The sequence below is a fragment of the Sturnus vulgaris genome, chromosome 5 (assembly GCF_052056855.1).
Source record: "Sturnus vulgaris isolate bStuVul1 chromosome 5, bStuVul1.hap1, whole genome shotgun sequence".
Lineage (NCBI taxonomy): Eukaryota > Metazoa > Chordata > Aves > Passeriformes > Sturnidae > Sturnus > Sturnus vulgaris.
In genome coordinates, this window is record NC_142247.1 from 15,700,356 (window position 1) to 15,727,091 (window position 26,736).

Consider the following 26,736-nt stretch of genomic DNA (forward strand, 5'->3'; position numbering starts at 1 on the left):
AAACATGCTCCCTGGAGGGGCAATAGAAAGTAGTATCCTGGGGCCACAGTTTTTGTGTATTCTGCAGTTCCAGTGCCTGTCCTCAGCATGTGGACAAGCCTTAGAACAACCCATGAACCTTGATTAAAGTAGTGCTTGCTGTCTTTCTTTCTGCTATCACCTCTGTTTCAGACTGCCCAACATTTTCCATATCAGTATAATTTTGCTCCCAGGTGCATGACGAAGTCTCGGAAGAGGAAGTGTAACTGAACTGCACTTTGCAGCCTTAAAATATGTCAGTTATTCCCTTCTTTGCAGTTTTATTTTCCTTTTTGCTGCCTATGAAATTAATTTACTCATAATGCCTGTGGCTTTGCTGATTCCATGTTGCTCCTTCACATGAACAAAACGCTACGTCCACAAGGTCCGCAAGAGCTTTTTTGTGACTTTTCCTTCTTGTAGTTGGCTCAGCTACTTCAGAACACAGGCCTGTGTCTTATTTCCAGCATGCTGTGAAGCCACTGTAGCTCAATTAGCATTCATAACAGTAGGCTACCTGGGTATCTAACCCACAGCAGCATTTTGACACAATCATTCTCTTTCCAGCATAAACCAAACTTTTCTAGAGTTCTGCTTTTAGAATGTAGGCTGCCTGTTGCAACAACCTTCATAACTGGTAGTCAATTGATAGAAAATATTTTCTAGAGGGAAAGAGATAAAATCAAGAAAGTTAAAGTAAATTGTCTCACTTTAGTTCTGCAAAGGTGGGGAAGAAACCCATAGAGGGCTGCAGATGTAACACAGGACAGAGAGTATACATGGTCGCATCAAGCAGCATGGGAGCCCAAGCAGAAGTCTAGAAGACACAAAATGCATTGTTAGGTGACTGAATCTCCCTTAATTTTCCAATCTTAATTTGATAAACAGATCCACTAAAATTCAGAACAGATAAGATAACTTCTGTATTTATTCTTTGTGGAGACTTGAGCATATGTGTGATGTGATGGTCAGGATCTGTAATATGCATGGTACATAAAGTTTGCTACCCTGTGAAATACTCTCTAAATATTCACTCTGGTTGCTTGCGTTTCTTGAGAAAAATGCTAATTTTCATTTCTGTGTTCATCTCTTTGTGCACATTTTTAATTTCTGCCTACATAGTTCCAGACTCTCTAATACATTTCTATTCCAATATAACTTGAAGCGACAGTCATCAGACAATAGGCATAAATTCATATCAGGAATCTACAAGAACAGAAGGTTTATACTAACTTTCTCACCTATAGTTTCAAGCTCCAGGAATGGCTGCCATATGACCAGAAATACCTCAAGTGTCCCTCTTGGAAGATATAAAATCCACTCCACCTGCAAACAAAATTCTCCACACCAGTAAGAAGTTCATGGCAGTTGTTCCTTTTACATAATATTGTTGTGGTTATTGCAGTTAAAGCCACACATTATTAGAATTGACTTGCATTATTAACATCAACTTATGGTCACTACCATCCAAAGAAAATTAGTCTTTCAAGAATATTTGAAGCAGAGCCAATTTCAGCTTGAAAAAACTGCTCTTGAAGTCTTTTGTCCACAGCTTTTCTCATCTGTAGCACATCTCTTATGTTAAAGCCACAGGCAATTTTTTTTCTCAGATGGTTTGTGTATTTCTTTGTGTATATATTTTTAAAATAATGTTTAAATAATTTCATCACCATGTGCTCTAGAATGGCCTCTTTATTCTATTGATTCAAATCCTTTTTCCACTGGCTGAAAGACTGAGGAATGAGAATATGAGGAATATGAGAAAGGTAATAGCAGGAAGTTCCCCATGTCACTCTAACAGTCCATGTGTAGAATGAGAGCAGAATCTTAAATCACAGGCAGAAAGTAATTCGTCATAATGGTGCTACAGAGTATTAAGCATATCAGAGATAGCACATCTGGATATTTTATACCTTGACCACAGTACCCAAACTCATATCTGACAGACAATTTCCTGTACTTAATGTGATGAACCCTTATACAATCTGGAATATCTCTTAGAGCAGAGGACCATTTTGAAATCCAACCAGTATAAAACAAGTCCTTGTTTCCTTCCTCTTTCAGCACACTCTGTTGTTTTGAGTAGTCTGTAATTTCCCATTTGTGCTGACAAACATCCCACTCCTTGATCAGTTGGCAAGAGGCTGCAGGGATCCATCACACTTCCAATCAGGTTGGGTTGTAAACTTGTCACCCCTACTGCACTCCAGCTCATGTAATACACATTCTGGCTCCCTGAATTCCTCTCCCAGTTGCAACTAAGTATGTTACAGAACCACGGAATAATAAAAGCATAAAATCATTTAGGTTGGAAAATGTCTTTAAGATCAGCGTCCAGCCATAAACCCACACTGCCAAGTCCACCACCAAACATGGTCCCTGAGCCTGCTCATCTTTTAAATATCTTCAGGGATGATGACTCAGCCACTTCCCTGGAAAGACACTTCCCTCTTGTTGCTTGACAGCCCTTTCCATGAAGGTTTCCTAATATCCAGTCTAAATGGCCCTGGCACAACTTGAGGCCATTCCCTCTTGTCCCAAACTATCTCAGCTTTGTGTCTCACCTGCCCCTTTCAGCTGCTGCAGTCATCATTCACTTTTGTTTCTGATGTTCTGAGCCTTGTTTCCACATGATCCTTTCTCTTCCCTCTGTCTGACTGTCTATAAACATGTACAGAAGTGCAATAGCCAGGATACCAAGGCAGTGTGCTCCCAGCTCCATTCCTACAGCAACAGGAGAAGTGATTGTAATTTCCTTCCTACACATCAGTGCAGTGCTGGTGTATTGCTTTGGTATATCCATCTCTATTCCTGTTCACACCATTACTATATAACTTCTAGTAAACTTCCTCAGTCACTGGTTTTTCTTGAAAGAGTCTATTTTAATCCTATTTCAAAGGATCTCAGTAGTCTTTAAAGTAGACACTTGTCCAAGCAGGAAACAGAAGTAAACATTGGAGATGCCAATGAACAGCAAACATTCATTTCCATGCCTCCACGTCCCAATATTTGTTACTCTTAATACACTCCTAATCAATGACAGAGATAATAAGCTTTGACAAAGCTATGTTATCAATGGTTTTGACAGAAACTTTCAGACAAAATTAAGTACATTCTAAAAGATATATATTTTTAACAGAGACAGTAGAAAGTGCATTCAAATTCTTTCTCTTCCCTAACAAATCAAATCTACAAAAGATCCTCCCTGGTCTGAATTAACCGTAATAGCAAAGAACTTAATGTCAGGATGAATAATGATAGACTCAATATTTCAGAGAGTTGCTGCTACTTTAACTCATGTAATAGGGTTTAGGAAACATTTGAATTAAAACGAAGTAATATATTCAGCTGAAACTTTAGCAAAACAATGCACTACAACAGTGAAATTGTCAGTATTCAAATATCAGCCTGGGTTTAGCTGATCTGACAAATCTTTTAGATAACAAACAACATAACACCGTTTGAAATAGTTTAGAAACACATTATTTTCACTTAATAGCAAATGTGAAAGAGTATACTGACACTTGGGGCCTTTTACTACAACCCCTGTTAACCACTAATTAATCTTCTTACTTTAGCAAGGTCACAGACTTTCAGTGTAAAAGGCTGATGCACTGAAATGCCTTGAAATTGTTTTATGAAGTTGTCTGAGAGTGCTCTTATGTTTGTCCATAGTTTTTTTTCTGGTTATTTTAACCAGTTTCTTCCATAGCCTTGTGTGTGCAAATCTGTTAGCCCAGTTTACTTAAATTTCCATGAAAATACAGGGCAAACAATCTTTCCCAGCCTTTCACAGTTAATGCAGATGAAGTCTCTCTAAAGACTTATATTAGTTGAATTTGAGCTCCTCACAGATTAGGAAAGAGTATTATATGTCTCTTATCCCTCTTAACGCACAATGACCTCACTTGCCTCTTATTCCTCCATGCATTTTCTATGTCTCTGTTTCCTGTCTTTTAAAGAATTCTGGACTGCTCAAACAAATTTTATAAAGTCTAGGAGTAAGTGGAGACTTGTATTTCTCTACAAAGAGAAAAAAAAAATTGTGAGCAGATTTGAGACAGAAAGGAAGAGGAATTATTTTCCCATTCCTCCCCAGTGTCCAAGTTCAGATAGATAAAGGATTCAGCCTTATCAAGTGGTGAATTACATCACCCCTCTATCTCCCCAAGAAACTCAAGCAGGTTGAGCATTTTGCAAAACACACCAAGGGGTCAGCTTTCAGTTAAAAAAATAAATACTTGAAAAGAAAAAGAGGAACTTAATCCAAACCACTGCACAAAAAAAGAGATTCTTTCAGTGAAAGGATGAGACTATTGCTATTGACAGGGGTGGGGAGAAAATTTACCTGTTTACTTGGTATTATGAATAATCAAATTGCCATGGATGAAGCTAAGAGATCCAAGCCTCCCTTTGGTCCCTGAATGAAGTCCTAATGTACCATTTCCCCATATCAGCACATCCCATTTTCTTCCCAGAGGAAAAATGTCCAGGCAGATTCTCCAGCCTGAATCTTTGCAGGAGTAGGTTTGATTCTGGTCTGGAGTGACGTGTTTGCTCTCTAACTGACCTCCCCAAATAACCCAAAGTCAAACATTCCCTCAGCTGAGGAAGGCTGAATCCAGTCTAAATCAGAATTTCTCCCATGCCAGAAAACCTTAGGCTAAGCAGTTAGGACAGGTCTTAGAGCAGAGCCAAGAACTGGCTTTTAATATTGTGGTTTCAATCCTATTTCAAAACTTAAACTGATAACCCTCCATCTTAATTTAAAAATAAACCCTGCTGCCTCACTTAATCATGTCTCCAAAAATACTTTGGCCAGATCCACAGCATCCTGGTGTCCTTTCCAGAGGGAAAGCCAGCTGTTTCACCTCCTTGGTTTCATTCTCCAGGCATCCCCAGAGGCTACACAGCTACCACAGCTGTCTCTTGGTGTACCCTTTGGCTACCAGCTATGCTCTGATGAGTCCCAGCTTCTCAAAGGCCTGGCTAGCCAGACAGATTTGGGGCAGATTTGACACTGATTTAAAAACAGGTTGAATTGGCTTTCAATATGGCATCCAGGACACAAAAGTGGATTGGGGCCAAATTCTCCTCATGCTGAGTTGAGTGCAGCAAATTCTTGGATCTTGATAATATTTAATATTTTCTTTGTTTCAAGTTGACCTGTCCTGTTTTGCTTCATTCTTCTTTCATTTTTAAAAAATCCTATTTATTTTTTTCTATTTGCCTCTGTCTTTTTCTTCCTTATTTTTTGTTTCCAGTAACAGGCTTAATAATAATTTTCCCTTCATTGTTTATGACATCGCTTTACTGACTCATATTTTGCCATAAGTTATAACTTTTTTTTTTCCTTTGGAGACATTTTGGCCCAGGTATGATGTCTTATCTGTTGCCATTAAATACATGCTTGGCTTTGACATGATAAACCACCAGTGTGTTTTAAATAGGCTTGGTTTTAAGGTAGAATTTAGCTCCATTGGCAAAGGCAGGGACACATTGTCTTTCTTCTTACCACTCTTTTTTATACCATTTAAGACTATAATGACATGCTTTTTCTCCCTTTGATATTTTAAAGAACTAAGGTCTTGGACATGTGTCTTTCCTCTGTATGCCTGATTTTATTGGGTAACATTGAGATGAACATAACCTTGCATGAGATGGTTGTGAAAAACCAAAAAGAACGTACCCCAACACCCCACAAAACAAAACCCTTATGGTTTTATTGTTCTGTCAAGGATTTATTGTCAAATTCCATCTCAGCAATTCCAGACATCAAGATCAAAAAAATGTTTGTGGGCTCAGAAAAGTGTCCCATTGCTATTTTGAGTCAATAGCTAACTGTAAATGTTCTTTGATACGAATACCAAGAGGACTTCATGAAGGAATGGTGCTGGGACCTCTGTTACAGCACTGTGCACTCCAGATGAATTTTATCCTACCAGCCTAGGGAATAGGCAGGGCTCATTTCCTAGCAGGCTGCATTATGACTGAGCAAAAATGTCAATGAATAATCAATGCACCTTCATGGAATATCATACTAATGCTCTTTCTTGACTGATCAGTGCTTCTAATATTTTCAACATGTTCAATATTGTGGGGTGGGATTCATTCACTTCAATTTCACCTATTTGCAATGAAAATCGCTCTCCTAACCTCTTTGGACATCTATTTTAGAATAAGATGGCTCAAATCCTAGATGTGTTTATTCTCTTCATTGATTTTAGACAGAGTTCAAACTGGTAGCTCAGATATGGCAGTGTGGGTGCTCTTAAAAGGTACCTTCCAGTCCAAACCATTTCATAATTCTATGAGTTTCTACTCTATTGTTTTGTAAATGACCAGATGAATCTTATTGAGACAGATTTCTTTTTGCTTTATGCTTAGCATTTTGCTGTTTCTATTGAAAAAACTAGGAAGAAAACTTCAGGAGGCTACAACACATGAGAAGAAAATAAGTTTTGCAACCTCAAAGGCAATGGGCATATTTCAGCGGCAAACCCACTTCACCAGCAAGCTTATAATATTCTGCATTTCTTCAATGGTTCAATCCCATTTAAACAGTCATGGTAGCATATAATTATAGTGCTTTACTTTTATTCCTGAGACCTTTGTGTAATAAAGACAAAATGCATAAATAAACAGAAGAACTGTTCACCATAGCTCCAGATAAAACTCCTGTGTCAAAGTTCCTCACTGAAGACAACATTTTGATGCTGGTTTTAATATCAACAGTTTTAACTGTTTTAACAAAAAGTCTAATATGTCATACATCATTAGTTTGATTTAAGCCAAAATTATTTTGAGGATTATATCCAAAACCAGGCACTAGACAACCAAAATTTAGATGTATTAACAGCTTGGTTTTAGATATCTGGGTCCCCAGAGCAGCATACATGACCAGACTGGTGTCTGAGCCAGTGTACATTGTCAGTCTCATCTCAATGCTCATTACAAATCCATGCCAGCAATACTCAAGTTTACAGCTGCCTTAAGTTGACTCCTCCTGGAAGCAAGAGTGAGCTATAATTTCCCCTTCATGTCCATCCATTAGGCATCCACAGCTCTAAGACCACTCTATGGGAGTCCCTCTTGTCCTTCATTCAAATAGAACAGTCCTTGTAATGGGAAGGAGGAGGAAGAGGAGGAAGATGCAATTCTCTCGCCATGTTGCCCTTATATTTCCAATTTTTTTCTGTAGTGATAATCCAGGATTCCAGCTGCCATAGCATGATCTGGGTGATTCGGGCTTAGCTCCCAGGACTTCAGATCATGGATAAGATATGCATAAAAAAAACCACACTCGGGGGAGGAGGAGGAACTAGAAGCCAGCATTTCTTTTTCTAGTTAGTACAGCTGTGTTATGGAGTCATGGTTCTTCTCTGATCCAATAAAGTTTGAATTCTTCTGGCACAACTTCTGAGGTTCTGCAGAGGGCGGACAAGTGCCAGAACTGGCTGGTAGCTAGATGACTTTCCTAGGAGACAAATGAATTACTGAAAGCAGGATCACTGCTTGGCCTAATGGTCTGAGTGCTAGGGATGGATGGGGGATGGGACAGAAACTTTCTCTGGTTGAGTTTTTAAAAAACATGATTGCTGCAGATGAATTTTACCTGAACCCAGTTCTGCTGGAATAAGACACGGACAAAGGTCTCTATTCAAGGGAAGCTTTTAATGCATTTGTAATCAAGTAGCATTGCTTTGTCAAGATGGGAGCAGTCAGGGTGTGCTTTGAGACAGTCGAGGGCACCTGAGGGGTCTTTAACTAGAGGAGCATGATATGTGGTTTTCACTTAAGACCAGCTCTGTGAGGTGTTTAAAGTTGCTCCCGTTATGAAGATGGGGATCCAGCAGAGCTGGACAAATCAGCTAATCCCAACACACAGCAGGGAGGCCATCAGCCTGCTGTGTAAAACCTCAGCAGGTCCCTGTGGGCATCATTAGACATCCTCATACCTTAAAAATCTTGTCCCTGATTCTGTTTATTTTCTCTTAGAGGGCAACCTGGGCCAGCAGCTCCCCAGGGCCTGGGACACATGGGTTCCACTGGGGTGGCAAGGCAGAGCCTGGCCCATCCCTCCATCCCAGTCATGAGTGGGGCAGTGCAGGGCACCAGGGCAGCCCCAGCCCCTGGCATCATGCTCTTCCTGGGGATGAGCTGAGCCCACACCAGGACACATGGGCAGACCCAGCTCGGTGGGACTCCATGGCCAGGCAGGGGAGGTTGAGATCAGCCCATTGGTGGGGCAGGGACCAGCTGGCCCAGGAGGCTGATGTGGTGTCCTTGCCACGGGCAGTGTGCAGGGAACCCGGGCAGCTGGACAGGGACACTCAGGGCTGTCAGTACTCAGGGCCCAAACACTTGCATGCACTGGTCAGTCCCAAGGCAGGCAGGCTTTATATGGCTGCTGGCTCTGCTGCCAGCCACGTCCTGTGTTTGTCCACCCTCTTGCCTTAGCTGCTCTGGGCAAAGCCTTACCTGTGTGACTTCTGTGTATGCCTTGCCTCCATGTGGGCTTGAATTTCACCATTGATGCTTGTTTGCAAAACTCATGCCACTAAATCCAGCTCATTTGGGCCCAAGAGCCATCATGTCAGCTGCCAAGACACTGATTTAAACATCCCTGAAAGGAAACGTGGCTTTCCTATTTGGTTGCAAGTTAGTTGCCCTTTTCATAGCTAACAAAACCCCGACCCACAACTCTCTTAATGAAAACACCCTGCTCCACAGGCAGAGGTGCCCATGGGTCTGAGTTCCCTGGAGCAGTCAGCCCCTGCATGATGGTTTGCAGCTGTTTATGGTGACTCTGCTGTGGGTGGTTTAACATTCATGAGGGCACACCACATGGTGAACTCAGACTCTCAACATGACATAATTGCTGTCTTTGGACAAAATAAACACCTCAGAAACATAAACAAAGATGTTTATTGCAAATAAAAAATCATATTCACATCATTAAGTCTTATGAAATATAAAGAGGTCATTTTGTAAGTTGTCAAGCATCCATGAGCATAAGGGCTGCCGTTTTCATCAGAACAGCTGCCTGGGACATGCATGTATTTATCTGAATGTGCCCAGCCAAATCTCTAGCCTTCTTTCTAGAAAGGTCTTGATTTGACTGGTGATATCATTCTGGCATTTTCACAGCTTCATTTTCTCCCGATCTGGCAGTAAAGGCTCATAGAAAACACCAAACCAAGGATCTGGAAAACAAAGATATTGCTGGCATTACTTGGCAGTTCTGGAAATCCCAGGATACAAGTGATACACAGTGGGAGTGTTTTGTTTGTAAATGTCTTGGATTTACATGCAGGCTAAATCTGCTATGGAGAAGATTTTTTCCTATGTGGCTCTTACAGAACAGAAGAATTAAATCAGTATATATCACAGGTAAGACTGCCAACACCATGGAGAAGTGTCATTTGTTTAAAAGTTGGATTGCCTCTCTGCATGAGAACTCCTGTACCTCTATGTTTAAAATGCATTTGTTATCTGTAATGGAGCAGAAATTACAGAGAAATTCAAGAAATTTGGACAAAGATTGAGCATTTTATTTTCTGATAAAGTTAGAGGAATGTTCACTGTGTATTCTAAGGGTTCTCTCATTTTGAAATCTCTCTTCTTTTCCACTGTCACTCTCTTTTGTGTAACCATATGTGTGAAGCGTATGTATAGAGGTATACACATACATGTGTGTACTGTATACAGGTATACATCTATAAACCTACTTCACTATTTTGAGTTGCAAATGATCATGCAACAAATATTTTGTATTTATCAGTAATGGACTTGGGATAGAAACAATAGTGTGTTCACTGAAGAAGCTGTTACTTGAAATAGAAAATTCAGTAGGGTCACCTTCTGTATGGGAAATTACTGGGTACAATTCCATGACCCATGGCAGACAGATGGTGAGATCAGATCAGAAAGCTTCCTTCTGGATTTAAAGTTAACCAGTCTGTGAAGGTGTTCCACAAAAGTGGAAAGCACCCAACAGACACCTTTGAAGCCATGAATGCTGACATACTTTATTTACTTAAGGAAGAGACAGAGAAGAACATATGTACTACAGAGGTACAGCTAAGACAAAGGGATGGACCCACACTGGCATAACCTGACAGGGCTTCCCTGACATACGATGCCCACATTTGCACTTGCACCTGAATGAAACTGGGCCCTTCTTATCTGTATAATTTTCACAAGTAGGGTGAGCTGAAAGCAGTAACAGCTCACAAGTGGCACAATGAAGCAGGCAGAGGGGGAAAGAGCACTTCTTTTTATCTGGGATTTCCTAGAGCATAGAGGTGGTTAAGCAAGTGGCCTTTGATTTGTGATTGCTTGAGTTAATATGGAAAGGCTAAATGTTTATCAAATGTAAATTGCCATCTGACAGTTTGTGCTGAGCCTCATATTGTTAATTTATGTTGTTTTCTAATCCTTTTATGACTGGGAGAGGCAGCCAGTACCAGAAATGCCAGCTGGAGAACAGGAGAGAATGATGGCCAATGAACTAAGGGCTACAACTCACATAACTGCAGTAACTAGAGCAAAGTGACTTATAATTTGCCTTAGGGATACAGATGTAATTTTACCCTTCTATTTTAAGGCCATTTAATATTGGTGTAATTGACCTATTTTTCCCTCAAAGTAAACATATAGATGAGAGACCTGACCACCTACATATAGCTCCTCAAATACCAGAGAGCCTGTGCTGAGTAAGAAGTTGGTGACCTGTCCTCTTCCAGTGCTCAGCTACGTAATTCTTCACCACTTATTACTCTTTTCCTGGAAACACGGTTTGAGTTGGAGCTTTTTCTCACTCTTCTACCATGAGGAGCAATCTTCTGCAAATGATGTTAAGAAATTTTTGATTTTCGCTTTGACTGAACTTTCCACAGCAATCTTTCTCATTTCTGTTTTTCCCTCAGACATCCACTGATGGAGAGCGAGGGTAGAGAAAACCAAAAAGGAAGAGCGAAAAGAAAAAAATTTCTGAAAAAAGCCTCATGGTGAAATCCCACGTTTCTTTATTATTATCTCCTATTCAAATCAAAATCAAGTAGCTGACTGGATAGCGTCACTTCTTTTCCTCCTCTCTTCAGAGAAAATCTTGCATGTTATTCGTCAGTGTATGGTGAGGAAATTAAAATAAACAGTTCACATACTCTGTGGTTTTTTACACACAGGAATATTTGGAGCATCACACGTGTGCACTCAGATACATTCATGCATCATCTTGATGCTTAAAGTTTTAATGCCTCAAAATTATAATATTTTACCAAAACTTCGTAATGATAAAAATATGTAATTTAGGGGCTAACTTTTCTTAGGAGATGGGTTTTTCCTCAAGAAAATATGAGAAAGAGAAAGAAAAATCTGGCCATTCTTCCTCATGTATCTGACGCTATTTATCTGCACACTTCTCTGTACACAGGGCTCAGTGTCAAGGGACAGCCTGGTTTCAGGACTGGCAATTTTTTTAAGAAAATGTCCCATGTGATGCACTTATACAGGCAGCAGGGTGGTCTGATCTCACCTGAAGTTTGCAGCTCAGCAGCCATATACTTTAATGAAATATATTTATATGAAATAACACTAAGATTATAGCTAAGGTGAGAGGTGGTTTTCCCTTGTCTATTAATTGAGCAAGCCATGTGTTTTAATCCCATTCCCAATGTATTTCCAAGTAGAACATATTGCTTGTCAGCTACTAAGTATTTTAACAGTGTACACTGGTACCTCAATGGCAGCAAGCCCAAAGGCGATCCCCATAATTATGACCAGATTGTCTTTAATTTGTTGCATAATCACATCTCCACAAGGCTGAAAAAGAAAAAAAAAATATTAATTATAGGTAAGCAATATTACCCTATGGTTATATGGGAAAGCATCTTCTAAAATAACTCTCAAACTTTTTCTCTTTAACTCTGTGCTAAAAAAAGGCTATTTGAATTTACTCTGGCTCGTTGCTAATGAACACAAAACACACAGCTATGTGTACCTTGTACTCTGTGAAAGTCTTTGCCTTTCCAAGTATGAAGATTTAGTAGCTGAGCATAAAAAGCATGTCAAAGAAAGACATACAGCTGTAATGCCTAATGTTTACATTATTTTCAGTTAACAAGGAAAGAAGTGTTTGTACTTACTTTCACTTGATAATCATTCACTATCAGGAGAGAGCCAATGCAGCCATGACCAGATCTGAAAGGGATCAGTTCCCACGAATCTAATCTTTGGATATGAAACTTCCAGGTTTATTATTAGATTTGGGATTAACTGAAAATATTTGGTTATAAAAACCTAGCTTCAAAATTAATTTTTTCCAATGTTTGGTGGTCTTAGGCTGGGGCTGGAAGGAAGAGAGTAATCAGCATGGCTTCATGAAGGAAAACTCCTGCTTGTTGAATTTGATTTCCTTTTATGACAGGGTAACCCACCTAACTGATCTTGGAAAGCCAGTAGACATAAACTTTTTGGACTTCAGCAAAGATTTTGATGCTATCTCTCACAGTATCCTTCTAGACAAAATGTCCAGCATACAGCTAAATAACCATGTCATGCCATGGGTGAGCAACTGGCAGAGCAATGGGTCAGGCACAAAGAATTATAGAAAGTGAGGTAACATCATTCTGGAGTCTGGTTAGTAGTGGGATTCTGCAGGGCTCCATCTTTGTCCCAAATCCCTTCAACATATAAGGAAATTTGCCAACAACACTAAACTAGGAGGAGCTGTTGACTTCCTTGAGGGAGGAGAGGGTCTAGAAAGAGAGCTCGACAAAACAGACAGATCAGCAATCACCAATCATACAAAGTTTAACAAGGTCAAGTGCCAGATTTTGCAACCCTGGTTATGTTGAGGTTCAGCTGGGGAACAAGAGGCTGGAGAGCAGTGCCATGGAAAGGGACCTGGTGGTCCTGGTCAGTGGCAAGTTGAACAGGAGCCAGCAGTGCCCTGGCAGCCAGAAGGGCCAATCTTGACCTGGGGACATCAGGGACAGCATCACAGCCAGGCAAGGGAGGGATTGTCCTGCTCTGCTCTGAGCTGGGGCAGCCTCACCTCCAGTGCTTGGGGCAGGTTTGGGCTCCATAATAAAGGAAAGATATAAAGCTACTAGAGATTGTCCAAAGTAGGGCCATGAGGACAGTGAAGGATCTTGAGGGGAAGCCATATGAGGAGTGGCTGAGGACACTTGCTCTATTCAACCTGGAGGAGACTGAAGGGAGATCTCATTTGGGTATTCAGCATCCCAATGAGGGGAAGTAGAGGGGCAGGTACTGATTTCTTCATTCTCATGAACAGTGATAGGACTCAAGGAAATGGCATGAAGCTGAGTTAGGGGAGATTTAGCTTGGATAACAGAAAAAAGTTCTTCATTCAGAGCATGGTTGGCCACTGGAACAGGCTCCCCAGGGCAGTGGTCACAGCACCAAATGTGCCAGAGTTCAGCCAATTCTATGATTCTACAACTGAAGTTCCATGCAGATCTACTTTCCTTTCAAATATTTGCATACTCTGTTCTTACACTGACTACATCTTCTCCAGGCACTGACAATTGTCCTTCTGCAAACAGGAGGGAAAGCCAACTGAAACTTAAATACATCAAAATTACATTACTCTTATAACACTACAACTGTCCTCTACCCAAATATAGTTGTATTTTTTCACCATATTTCCTCTCTCACAATAAACACATGGGTCTTCTAAAAATCTCTTATTTAAGCTGACTCATAACTGCACTGAACTTCAAATCTTTTTTTCCGTATCAGAAGAGTTGGATGTCTCTACTAGCATCTCACACCACCATGAAATCTGTGTTCATATGAGCGATATCTTGCACCTGCAGTAATTTCACAGATGGCTTCTCATATGTCCTTTGAGGGCTTGCCTGAGGCCAAAAACACATTAAAGTGTGGCCAAAACAGCCTCTTTGTATACATCTTATTTCCAGATTGGGTTCTGGTATCCTCTACTTAACCAGACTGTTTCTTTGCTTTAAAATAGTATTTGCTTCTGTGGGACTACATGGGGAGGAAATTATTGCTCAGGCAGGACCTGATTAAGGAGCTGTGCAACTAGAGAATTATACAACTAGAATGGACATTTGCTAAAATCTGCTTGGTGCTAGGTGCATACTGGCAAACTTTGCACCACCAGCATTCTAAAACTTCAATTACTTTGTGCTATTCAATTATTTTGTGCATTTCTTTTTAAATTTTTTTTGTGCATTTCTTTTTAAATATTTTTTTTTCATATCCATAAAGTCCAGATTTCTTCATAAAGAGACAGGCAAACCATGAAATGTGTTATTTGAGATCTCTACTGTCTACTAGATGGTGCTCTTCTGAGTGTGCTTTCTTTTGCCTGTCACCAGATATTTGCCTTATTAGTATTACATTAATTAATATTTTCAAAAGGCTGTCATTGTAAGAAATCACTCTTTGAATATTCTGCCATGAATCTCACAGTATGTAAGGTTTCTTTCCAGCTGATCCTGCAAAATGAGTATGGGTTTTTTATTAAAGGATTATAAAACCCCAAATATCTTGCATTTAATGTGCTTGATTTTCAATATACCTTAGCACTTTGAAAGTTTCTATGTCAACATGTTTACTACAACAATGAGCCTGGGTGGGAGCAAAACCTTCTGAGAGAGGAATGAGAGCCAAAGGGTAGCTGGTGTGCAGCTCTGACCAGAGTCATACCCTGACCCCAAAGTCATAATAATTTTCATCAACAGTAACCACACAGATTGCTAAGAGCCTGGAGACATCTCAGGAAGAGGAAGGAGCAGAGTTATGAACAGTCATTTCTTGACAGATGGCACAGGGGTAATTCTGGCTAAGAAAGAGAAAGCAAAACTTTCCTTTTCAGAAGGATACAGAGCTGCTGACTCTGCAAGTCACCAAAGATAACCTTAGGTCAAAACTTGGCTCTTTAGAAAGAAGAGTAAACATTTTTCTCACCTTTTTATAGATGTATTTGCTTTGATATTTTTTGCAGAGGTCTGATGATTGCTCCTCTGGTTCACACTGGCACATGTCTGAGAAAAGTTTGTTAAAATTTTCTCCCCAGTCTGCAGGTCCATTCAGCACCCCACAACATTTGTTCTGCAAGAAAGGAGTAAATGGAGAGAAGAGTTTAAAAAGACATGATTTTTAGTTTAAATAGAGTAGGTGATGGAGCTGAGTGGAACAACAAAAAACAAATTTTATTTCATTTTTTCAGTGTGGAAGTTGTCCCAAATTGGTATGTCTCAAATACCCTTTGCATTTTTATACCACTTGTAAGAATGCAAGTGCATAAGTGTTTTGGGGTTTTTTTGAAAAAAAAGAAGAGATAGGGGGAAAAAAGACCAGATTTTCAGTATAAAATGCTCAAATAAACATTAGCATACTATAAAGCTATAATTATCAGTGCCAGAATGGAACTGGACCACTGGGTATAATATTTTTTGCGAATCAAACCTTCTTTCTGTAGGTTATACTTGCAGAAGGTAAGTTGCCAGCTCCAGTAACATCCACATTTCACATCTTGAAAAGCCAGACTGGAAATGTAAAATTCTGGCACATAAAACTCTGAAATCTGGAAAAATAACCACTTTGAATGATGGTTATCTCTTTAAATTAGAAATGGACTGAGGAGACCAAGGCTCCATTTGGGGTTTGTGAAACGTAAACCAGGTGCAGTTTCCACTTCATGTTCCACTATATTCAAGCCACTAAAGCTCAGGGGTGCAGATTTAGGTTTGAGCTCCTCCCTCTATAAAAAAGCAGCTGGAAATGTTCACATAATTTTGTATAAAAGCAAAGGCTGTGGGACATAATATAGCAGTCCTGGTACGTTTAAAAATTAATGCAGTAATTATGGGATTTTTCATTTTACTCATCCCTCCAGAGGGCTTATTATATCAGAAGAAATAAGCTGTCTCAGAAGCAGAGGACAAGGCTGGAGGTGGAATGGAGAAGGAGAAATGGAAGTATCACAGGACACCTAAATATTCTTCCTTGTTCCATTTTCTTTCATACAGAAGTCTTTAAAATACAAAAATTAACTCTAAGTGTATCTATCAAAGTCATCACCCGTTAGGGACTGAAAAAAAAGAGCAGCAGGCATTCTGTCAATGTACTTGTGAGAGGGGAAGGGGTGTATGCTCTCAATGTTATCAATGAAATTCCAGGGTATTCTCTGTGAGATACCCAGGAGCAAGCTTGCACTAAGCATCCACACTCTGGGGTCTTGCAGGATGGGGGTGCCAGGAAAAGTGCAAACACAATAAAAATCAACTTCTCATTGTATTCTCTTCCCTCTTCTCACATGGCAAAACATGGCATTTAATGACATCATAGCAGTGGATATTCCAAATTAGATACACTCCTGATGTTTTCCTAATCCCTGGGGTAATCTTTCCTTAAAAGTTCTGGAGAGTTCTTATTTGGGATACGGTGAAGGATTAATCCTCCTTCAGAAGGGAAAGCTGTAAGAAAGGGCCATGCAGTCCTCTCATGAAAGAGCTCAGCTCACTCTCAGTCTTACTTGCAGGTGGTGTGCCTTGCTTCATTGCTCTTATAGACAGCACTATTACACAAAGAAATCATCACAGGAAGACCATGTCCTATCAAGAGAACAGAAGTCCCTTCTGTGGTGTTTCAACTTGCCTTTAACTCAGACTCTTCCCCCTCCCCAGGGAACGAAATTAAAATCTACAATAGAGTAATCATAAAATGAAGCAGAGACAAATAGCAACAACTCTTTTTTTTACTGTTTAATTACCTGTCTCTCAAACTTCTGGAACTCCTCCTGATATTCTTTATGTTCTCCTGTAGTACTTTGCAGTGAATCCACTATTATGCTTAGAGTACTGTTAAAGGCTACTTCCACCTGCAAGTTAAAATATATTATTAATTTTTTGGAAAGAAACAAAACTATATGAAGACATCAATGAAAATATAGAATAATACTATACCTGAGACTTGTTCACTGCTCCTAAAACACCTCCTACGATCTGAAGAATCAGGATCAGAAGCAGTGCAATGAAAAACTGGGAAGAAAACAAAAGGGGTATAAAATTATTACTTTTGACCAAAGGGATATAATTTCTTATAAGTTAACATTTATCTTTCATGTGCTTGAATAACCACGTAGGTAGAATGACTTGCCAGTCAGAGCTGCTCCAATTATTTCTTCTTTGATGATGAGAAAAAGTGGTGCTCAAGACAGAGCGTGCTCAGCTGGTGATCCAAACAAGGCACACACCAGAACAGTGTCATGATAACAGTGTGTAGGTGAGAGTTAGGCAGGAGGTCGGGGAGGACGTTCTAGGTGGACCAGCAAAGGGACCAACTGGGAATTTATAAATTAAATGGGATAGGTAATGGGTGGAAGCTGACGGAAGGAATTTTGATGATGGCTGGATGGAAAAAAAGTTAGTGACATGCTCAAGTCTCTCTGGACCCTGTCTTCTTGGTGATGAGACCAATCATTATCTTTACTGCAACAGAATTCATAACAGGCCCAAACTCAAGGTGAGCAATGAAAACACAGGATCATAATCATACTTTTGGTTATATTAAAATGTTCCCATCCTCATTTGATACTTTGCGAGGACTCTATCCATCATATGTAACTGTGGCCTGTTAAAGGTAGAGAAATGTTCTTTTTTCCTACCAACATCAGCATGCACCGGCTCTCCTTTACAGCACCACAACATCCCAGGAACCCAAGGATCATAATGATGGAGCCCACAGCTATTAGTAGATTAGCTCCTGCAAGCGTGCTGCTGTCCATCCCCTGAAAAGAGAGAGGAAGAAAAACCTTTCAGCTACAAGATGATCCTCCTATAAACGTCTGTATTCCCCGAAACAAGATAATTATTTTGTAACTGATAAATATACTGAGTAGCAACTATGGAGAAATCCTGATCCATAAATAAACAAATCTCTAATGCTGCCTTTTCAAATGTTGTGGTTGAAACCTTTGTAAAACATCGTTTTTCACCACCTTTGTTTCTGCACAAGATGAAAATCAACTTTACAGAGTAAATTAATAAATAAAGATCTTCTGTCTATAAAGTGGCATTCAGTTAGTTTTCGGTCAATGAATCTTTGCTTTTTACTGGAAGTAGGAGATTTGATTACCTCGAAACCTCTCCTACATTAACCCAATATTAAAGAAACAAAATCTCTGTTTGTCATTAGAAGGCCAGGAACATACTCTGTGACTGCTCCTGAGAGAACATGTCTCAGAGCAATGCTGCATATATTAGAGAAATAGTTAGATGCATTTTCCAAAGCAGCTTTCTTTCTTTTTTTCTTTTTTTTTTTTTTTTCCCAGGCTTGATCTCTAATATTACCCTCAGAGATGAGAACTTTATTTTGATGTGTGGGACATTCAACTAAACAATTCATATACCTCAATATTATTAAATATCAAATTATTCCATTCCCAAAAGACTGACTAAGGCCAAAGGCCAAAAGAGAAAAAAATGTTCAAAGAATATTTTCCAGGGTGACTGGTGCCAAGATTAGCAAAAATGTCTGGAAGTTGTCACATTTATCTTCTGATGGAAATTGCAAAGGTATATAGACAAGTATAATTTGAAGAATGTGTTGTTCTTTCCCTTTCCAAGTTGGACTGAACCTCCTGTTATTTATTCTTAGAAAGCTCTATTCATCTACAGCCAAATCCTTATGGTCTGCTCAATTATTACTGAGGCGAAACATACATTGGTTTTGAATGGGAACTTTTCCTGCCTGGAGGCAAAAATGTGAGAAAATGCTTTCAATTTTGGTCCTGACTCTTAATTCATAGATTTTTGGGGAATACTAAGTGTTGCTTCAGGAAAGCAGTTTGACACACATTTAAATATTCTTTTCTGAATAGGAAATCTCTCAAAAAATAAGATATGGTAGTGGTTGTGGCTTTCCAAGTTCCATTGCATCATTTGAGCCACCAGAGATTGTCAAGTATCAATATGGCAGTTTTGGCTTTTAGTAGAATGATGATTGAGGAGTGAAAGTTGTGACTCTTCCTCTTCCAGAGAAGGGAATGGCAGGGCTCTCCACCATGACCTAATTTATCTGATGACACAGTGTCACCTTGAACCAAGCTCTCTTGCATCCATGCTCTGCCAGACACAAGATGTCTGGGACTGGCTAAGGGTAACAGTGTCATCAGCCAAATGGCAGGGAATGTACAAAGCTGTCTTCTTACCTCAACCATTTTTTTATTTCCAGGTGGGAAAATACTGGTTTGAAAGTGATTGTTCTTAACTGACAGACAGTGCTACAGCAACGGGGGAGTTATCTGAAGAATGGCAACTTAATCTATATTAAAGGTTCAATCTGAAAGTTGAAAAAAAGTGCTTCTGTGTGACAACAGGCTGTTTCTCTACTTCTATGGCTAAAAAATATTTTCAAAAATAGAAGAATGCAAATTAAGCTTTCAAATTAATTTGCATTTCTGTGACCCAAATTTATTTGAAGAAATGTACTGCTTAAACATTAGAGTCGGTGCCAGTGGGTACACACTGGGCAAAAGGGCCTACAGGACCATGGGGACTTTGAAACAACAGGACCAACCTCTGCTGAATGTCTTCAAGAGAAGAGCTTTAAAGAGCTCAAAACTGTATTTTCCCTAGCTTTGCAGAAAATAAAATTCGTAATATCCAAAGTAATTTAATAACCCATACAAAAAGGACCCAGAAAATGTTGCAACAAAAGTTGCCCAGAAGGCCATCTCAGGGTCTTTTTTCTACTCTCCAGGAGGACTTTTAGGACATTGCAATCCTAGATTCTTGGGCATTTAAAACTCTTTACATAAAAATATGAGGGGAAAAGGTGTTTTTAAGGAACTGTTGAAAATGAAGGGAATAATCCTTTCTCCCTTTCAAAGCTGCAGTTACTGGGGAAATGAGAATTGTAGTATTGAAGATAGTGAGAAAAGTAAAAATATTCCCTACAAACATATGGAGTAACCCTAGGAATAGATATCATTATACTATTCTATAAGGGAAAAACTTTGAAAAGTTATGAGCTGCATGGCTCCACATTATTATTTCTAACACCAAAATCATTAACAAAAGCATAATTACTTTTCATTAGAGGTGGGAGACACATTTTCAAACAGAAATTTGTGCTCATCTTCATGAAACTACATTAATAACATAGCAGCTACTTCTCATAATCATGTATCTCTGCTTGCATCAATCACTTTATCTGACTACCTGCACCATGATCTTTACTCTTAACGTGATAAAATACATTCCTCTTCACCCACACAAACCGCCTCAACAAAAAACATAGGAAATCTGTGGAAATTAAGATGGGAAATGAAAGGGTATGCAGAAGTTTCCATGTTTTACATGCTGCTGGTATGACTGCATGCATTTACCTGCTGAGCACCGGTTACTCGTATCCATATAGAGAATCCCAAAATAATGCAACCACACACCTGTGGGAGAAAATAAAGACAAGTTAGAAAGGTCAGCAACTTTTTTACTAACATTCAGTATCCAAATTGCACTATATGCTGTCCAAACTTCTGAAATCATTTGTTTGGCAAAGCAAAAGAAACATGAATTGCTGGAGCAGAGAATATTGATTCATTTCCAGGAAAATTCGTAAGTGTAGTTAAATCTTCAGGTATGCACCAAATCCCTGATGTTTCCACCCCAGAGGACTATGCATTTACATGATGATTTATACATGTGTTTGGGAAGCACACAGAAATTCTGTCAGATGAGAGAGGAATATAAATTGCTATTGTATGTGTAAAAAGTGTCTGTAAAGAATGATGTTTCTTGTATAATGGAAACATGAGATTTGATAAGGGATGTTTGCATATCTGTTGTTTCTAGACTTATTCAGTATAAATATCTGGAGACATTATCTCTGGTAAAGCTACTAGGTAAAGTTCTAAATAAATTCCTTTTTGCAGCAATATCTGGCCCGCTCCAATCCTTAGAAAAGAGATCATAAAATGCCTAGAGTAATTGTTCCCATTATATTTTTACAGAAAACAGTGAAGTATATGTGAATGTTTGACCAGCATGACTTTCCTTAAAATGTTGAAGTCAGGGAAGATGAATCACAGGTCCGGATACATTCCTCCATCTCTAGTTGTGCTCTTATTTCATTGATCATTGAGGTACCATTCCCCTGTGTGCCAGTCACTCTATTCCTAACCTTGTTGTTGATGAGTCTTACACAGAATTTCTCTTTATTAAGTGTTGGACATAGGTAACCAAGAGGCTACTCAGGTGTAAGGATTGTGCCTAGTGGGACAACTAGTAGGAAAGAGACATCACTGAGGACCAGAGATTAGTCAGATTTAGAATTATCCTCATCTGCCATTAATACTCAAGTCATAAATGGCCCTGAAATGTTGTTATGAATTTCCACTGAAGACTGGGACTATTGAAATTAAACTAGTTATTTTTATATGGTTTAGATATTTTCTTTAAAAAAAATTTCCTCACAGAAGTTTTCATATAATATTCAGCATCAAAGACATTAATGACCTTAGCAGCTTATTGGATATGGAATAGTGCCAGCACTCCAACATGGGTACCACACATTTTCCTGCTCTAAGTAAAGATTCTATAAGTACATTTTAAACATGAAAAGGAAAGTTGTACAATCAATGACAACTATAATATATTATCAAATTTAACTAAAACTCCCCACTGATACCTTTGGAATCCTTCTGAATCTGCCTAGAATCTGATGGTATCATATGACTGTACATTTCAATCTTGTTCAGCAGCACTGTGTGAGTGATGTGGCTCTTCACTAGATAACATGGGCTTGCTAATTGAAAATTTCCACTGAAGCATCTATTAATACAAACCCAAAGAGAGTTTGTCACACTGTCTTTTTTGTTACATACCTCCCATTAAAATACAGCAGAGTAGTAGAAGCAAATTTAGCTAAATGTACAGGAACTCATCAATCAAATAGGAATGCTACAGTATTTTCCTCAACATAAAAATAGAAACATAATTCATAAATCAAAATTTTCGTGAGATGTGCACATATTTTAATTTTTAAAATAGAGTTGTTTCAGGTTGATTAAAAAATGTTCCATTTCAGTAAAATCTTGATGGTTTGTTTCTATTTATTTTCATAATATACAAAATGTACAAAAACACACGAAGGAAAGTTTTGAAATAGCAAATAAAAATGATCTGTTCCCAAAGAGTCCAAGTTGAACATGTCAAGTTTGCTGCAATACTCCATCTTAATTTTTAAGTTTTCTTAAAATAAAATTTCAAGTAAATAAACATTCCAGGAAATTTTGTTTTTAATGAATTGCTTGTGCTTTCTGATGGAATTAAATGAACTTCTTTGAAAATGTCTTCACCCATATTCCTAAAATTAGATGACTATCATATTTTTGCCTTAATCCTTGATAAAGAATCAGTGATCTTATATCAGTCTCATAAATGGAACAGCAACAGTACTGCTGTCCCTCAAATTTAGTTGATCCTTCTCAAGTTTTCAATTTTGGTGTGAGGATGAAACACAGCCCAGTTAGTTAAATCAATATCACCTCAGATGAGCCTGACATAGTCCTGAACCAACAGTATATTAAGACTCTGCAATTCTCATACACCCAAATACCAAATTTGTGGGGAATTTCCTCCACTGGCACACCCTTTTCAAACATTCAGTTCAAAGATATCAGGAGGAAATTTTACAAGGTTGCTTCTGTTAAAGAAAATATTTGACTGGAACACTTCCTTGAGACACCTGAAATTACAGCTCTAGGCAGGTCCTACAGAGAATGTGGTCTCTGGCTCAGCAAACCTGCTAAGCTTGTGTTGCTACCTCAGGGACTGAGATGCTCACATTAAGATTCAGGGAAGGGGCCAGTTGGTTTGTAGATGGGACTGCAAGTCTGGTATTAACAATCGATCAAAGATGCTCTAAGTAACCATGCTGCTTTGAACTAGCATCAGACATCAGTATTCAGTGGAAAAAAAAGGTAATTCTACAATTTTGCATGATATGAAGTAGCAACAGTTGATACAATGAGGACAGCAGGTGAGACTGGATATCCTGCAAACTCCAAAGAAGAGAAAGAAGAAAAATCTGACATGTGTTGTGTTTAATGCACAAAACTGACAAGGGTTCATCTAAGGACTGCTAGAAACTCCATATAGGCACCCAGTTCCAAAGCACAGATCTTCAAAAGCCCATAGTCTGCTATTTTTCACCAAACTGGGAAGATGAAAAACTCTATTTGTGTGCTGGAGCCCAGCATGAGGCTCATGGGCATGCAGAGGTCCAGGGGACACAAGTCACACAGTGAGGCCATAGTCAATTTGCAGAGATATCTTAAGACCATTCCAGGGCTTACACACTCAGTGTGATGCTGCATGAACTGCTTAGAAAAAGTCTTCAGAAGGCTAGGAAGCCCATACCTGAATACTCTAAGAGAGGACACTCCCTGAGAGATTGAAAAGGGTGTGAAATGAAAGGACACCAGGTAAATATACAACTTGCATTCTTATCTATTTAGGTTAAAGTCACCTTCATTTTCTAGTGCCAGTAATTTTCCGCTTGTCAACTGCCTTGAGCTCTACAGAGAGTAGCTGTGGCATGAGAGGCTGCAAAGTCATCTCTGTTTCCTTTACCTTACTGTTGCAGTTTAATGATTTCCAAGAATTAAAGACAGGAATGTGAACCAAAACATTAAAAATTCAGTTTCATTATATTTCTGTCAGACCGTGCATCTGTTCTTCCCAGTCTTGATCGTGCTAAACTAAACACCTTCCCTAAAACAGTTAAGTACAGTTGCATTTCCTGTCCTCTGTTCCACTCTGTTCCATCCAGTCAGTCATATGCACAGCAAATGCTCTCAGCATTTTCTTCCTCAGAATACAGTATGGGTTTTCCAAATTTGGTATAAAAATAGGAAGTTTGTTTCACATATGCTTGTTTCAAGATGTCCCGAGGATCCCACCCTTTTTTTTTTTTCCCCTGGGAAATCCATACTGTCACTGGAGGCATGGGACACTATTCCAATGTTCATTCTAGAAGTAGTTTGGAGCTTTTCTAATGCTAGTCTGAGACATTTGCCCACGTTTTAGCTTACAGTAAACACAGATGAATGTGAAAATGTGTGCTGGTTTTGGCCGGCGTGATTTTCTTCACAGTGGCTGGTATAAGGCTGCATTTTGGATTTGTGTTGAGCACAGGGCTGATAATATAGATAAGATTTTGCTATTGCTGAGTAGGCCCTACATGAAGTTTTCTTTCTCCTTTTATACCACTACTCTGGTGAGGAGACTGAGGGTGCATGGGAGGTTGGGATGAGACACAGCCAGGACAGGTGACCCAAACTGACCAAAGGGGTGTTCCAGACAGTTTGACATCATGCTCAGTAGATAAAGAGAAAGAAGGGAGGAGAAAGAAGGAGGAAGGTGGGGGATATTTGCAGTGATGGCATTTGTGTTCACAAGTAAACATTTCACATAATTAGGCCCTGCCCTCCTGGAGCTGGCTGAACACCTGCCTGCCCATGTGAAGCAGGGAATTAATTCCTTGTTTTGCTTTGCTTGCATGAATGGCTTTTGCTTTCCCTATTAAACCGTCTATATGTCAACTCATGAATTTTCCAGCTTTTATGCCTTCAATTCTCTCCCCAGTCCTGCTGGTAGGGAAGTGAGTGTTTGAATGGTACTTGGTCACTGGTTAGGATCAAACCACAAAAATAGGAAAAAACTTCCTGAAGAACGGGAAATCGAATTCAGAAACTTACAGATTCTTGTAAGTACTGTTGCATAAAACCTTCCACATAAATATCAAAAATCTTCACTCTGCCTTGATAGAACTGGAGGAAGAAACTGGAGAAGACAGTCTAAACAGTCACTGATCTGTGTGGAATTTCTTTGTGAGGTCCATAAGCAATCAAAGAATTTAGGCTAGCCACAAATTTTCCAAGGCTACTGTTTGTGGTCCCTTTGGAATGGTATCACCTGTTCAGTTGAAAAAAGTCCCTTGAGGCAAATCCCATAATGTGGCTAGTAGTTCCCATTCTGGTTTCAGTGAACCCCTGGTGAACCTGACAAAGCTCTATCAGGAATCTGACTGTGAGGTTGAACCACGAGAGAAATGTTCTTTAACTCAAACCTTTCTAGAGCTTTCAGGACCTGAAATTCGTGCAACCCAGCTGAGATGTGATAAATAGACAAATATGGTTCAAATAACACCCATAAACCTGCCTGCTGTGCTGTGTTGTATCAGCCTTGGTACAGCTGTGGCACTACTGCCAGCACATACATTCTTACAAACCTTTACTGTCCACTACCAGAAACTAATTGTGCACTGAATGTAAAGCAAAGAACCACAAAGGGTATGAAAACCATTTATCAATTAGAAGGCTAAAAATTCAAGTAAATTTTCCGTATTTTCTGTTGCAACTATATTTTCCAGATCTTGCATGCAAATAGCAGCAATAAAAGGTAGAGGACTCTCCATTGTTATTGGAGAGTCTATTATCTTCTGACTGAGATGAGGGATGTCGCTTGACATGAGGGGCACAAGATAAACAGGGAGACAGTTTTGTGGCTTGACTACTTTTAAATGCAGAGAGAAAGGTTTTTAGATGGAAAAAGACAAAGGGAAGGGTAAAAGTTAAGTATATTCTCCCCTCCTTGATTTAGAATCATACTCTGGTTCCACTTATGCTCTATTTTCTTTACAATTCCTCTAACTGCAGCATTCAGATAATGGGGAACACATTTCATACATCACTAATGACAGTTTAAACACTAACTTACCCAAAAGAAAAAGTTGAAGATGAACATGGAGTACTTCATGCATTTGCTTACACCCGCCATTTTCAACAAGCTGAGACAAAAACGAGTGCTGCAGAAGAAGCTTTCTTAAGTTTGACCTTGATAGAAAAGTTGTTCTTGTGTCTTCAGAAAACCTCTCAAAGCACATCAAATACACTGTGCTCTGCTCCTGTAAGCAAAAGTTATGACCAAGTCATCCACAATTGCTTAAATAGTTGTTTTACCACAGGTAAATATTAACCAAGCATTAGAGAAGTACTACCAGTTGTTATCACTAAGTCTCCAGGCTCTTACTGTGTCCTGTGATTTGTACTTCTCTGTAATAATCCTATGACTTGTCCTACACCTCCAAAGTAAATAATGAAGTACAAGTTGTTATAGTTTTGAGAGAGGAAACAGACCTGCTTTTAAGAGGAAGTTGAAATGATTGCATTTCTTCATGCTTTACGTTGCAGGGTTTACCCTTTCACTGCCTAGTGCTCTGCCAGCATTCATTCTGTCGTGTTCACACTTCCACTTTAGATGTCAACCAGCATAAGGGGATGGAACTGCTTTATTCCAGGAGAGGGGTAAGGAATCTGCCAACATTTTCTCCTAGTATCTCCAAATCCTTTTCCTCTTCCTCACCAAGTCAGGACCCCAGGAGCCTGAGCATTGTGGTGCACAAAAGTCCTACTGTGCAGGTGTTTTGAACCCCAGCACAGCAACCCTAGTTCTGGCATTAGATGCAGGATACCTCTCAGCAATAGGAGCCAGACACATTCCAGAAAGCAAGGCAATAAGCCTATTTCCTTGGTTTTGGGCTTTGTCTTGTTTGTTTTCTTCTCCAACTAGGACTCCTGAGGCAAAAATAGAAGTATTTTTGCTGGTTAATAAAATAGGCTAGAGCCTATTTTCTGAAGAAGCCCCGTAC

The 26,736-nt window shown here is 39.3% G+C and overlaps 1 protein-coding gene across 1 annotated transcript; it reads right to left on the reverse strand.

Annotated features, from left to right (window-relative positions):
* Nucleotides 1-8,928: 8,928 nt before the first annotated feature.
* Nucleotides 8,929-26,192, reverse strand: TSPAN8 (tetraspanin 8). Its single transcript, XM_014879560.2, has 9 exons — nt 26,086-26,192; nt 25,806-25,992; nt 20,411-20,470; nt 17,687-17,809; nt 16,986-17,060; nt 16,793-16,900; nt 14,986-15,129; nt 11,761-11,844; nt 8,929-9,224 (listed from the first exon to the last, which is right to left on the reverse strand). The coding sequence occupies exons 2-9, from the start codon at nt 25,863-25,865 to the stop codon at nt 9,171-9,173; spliced, it is 708 nt and encodes a 235-aa protein (XP_014735046.1). The 5' UTR covers nt 25,866-25,992; nt 26,086-26,192; the 3' UTR covers nt 8,929-9,170.
* Nucleotides 26,193-26,736: the final 544 nt, after the last annotated feature.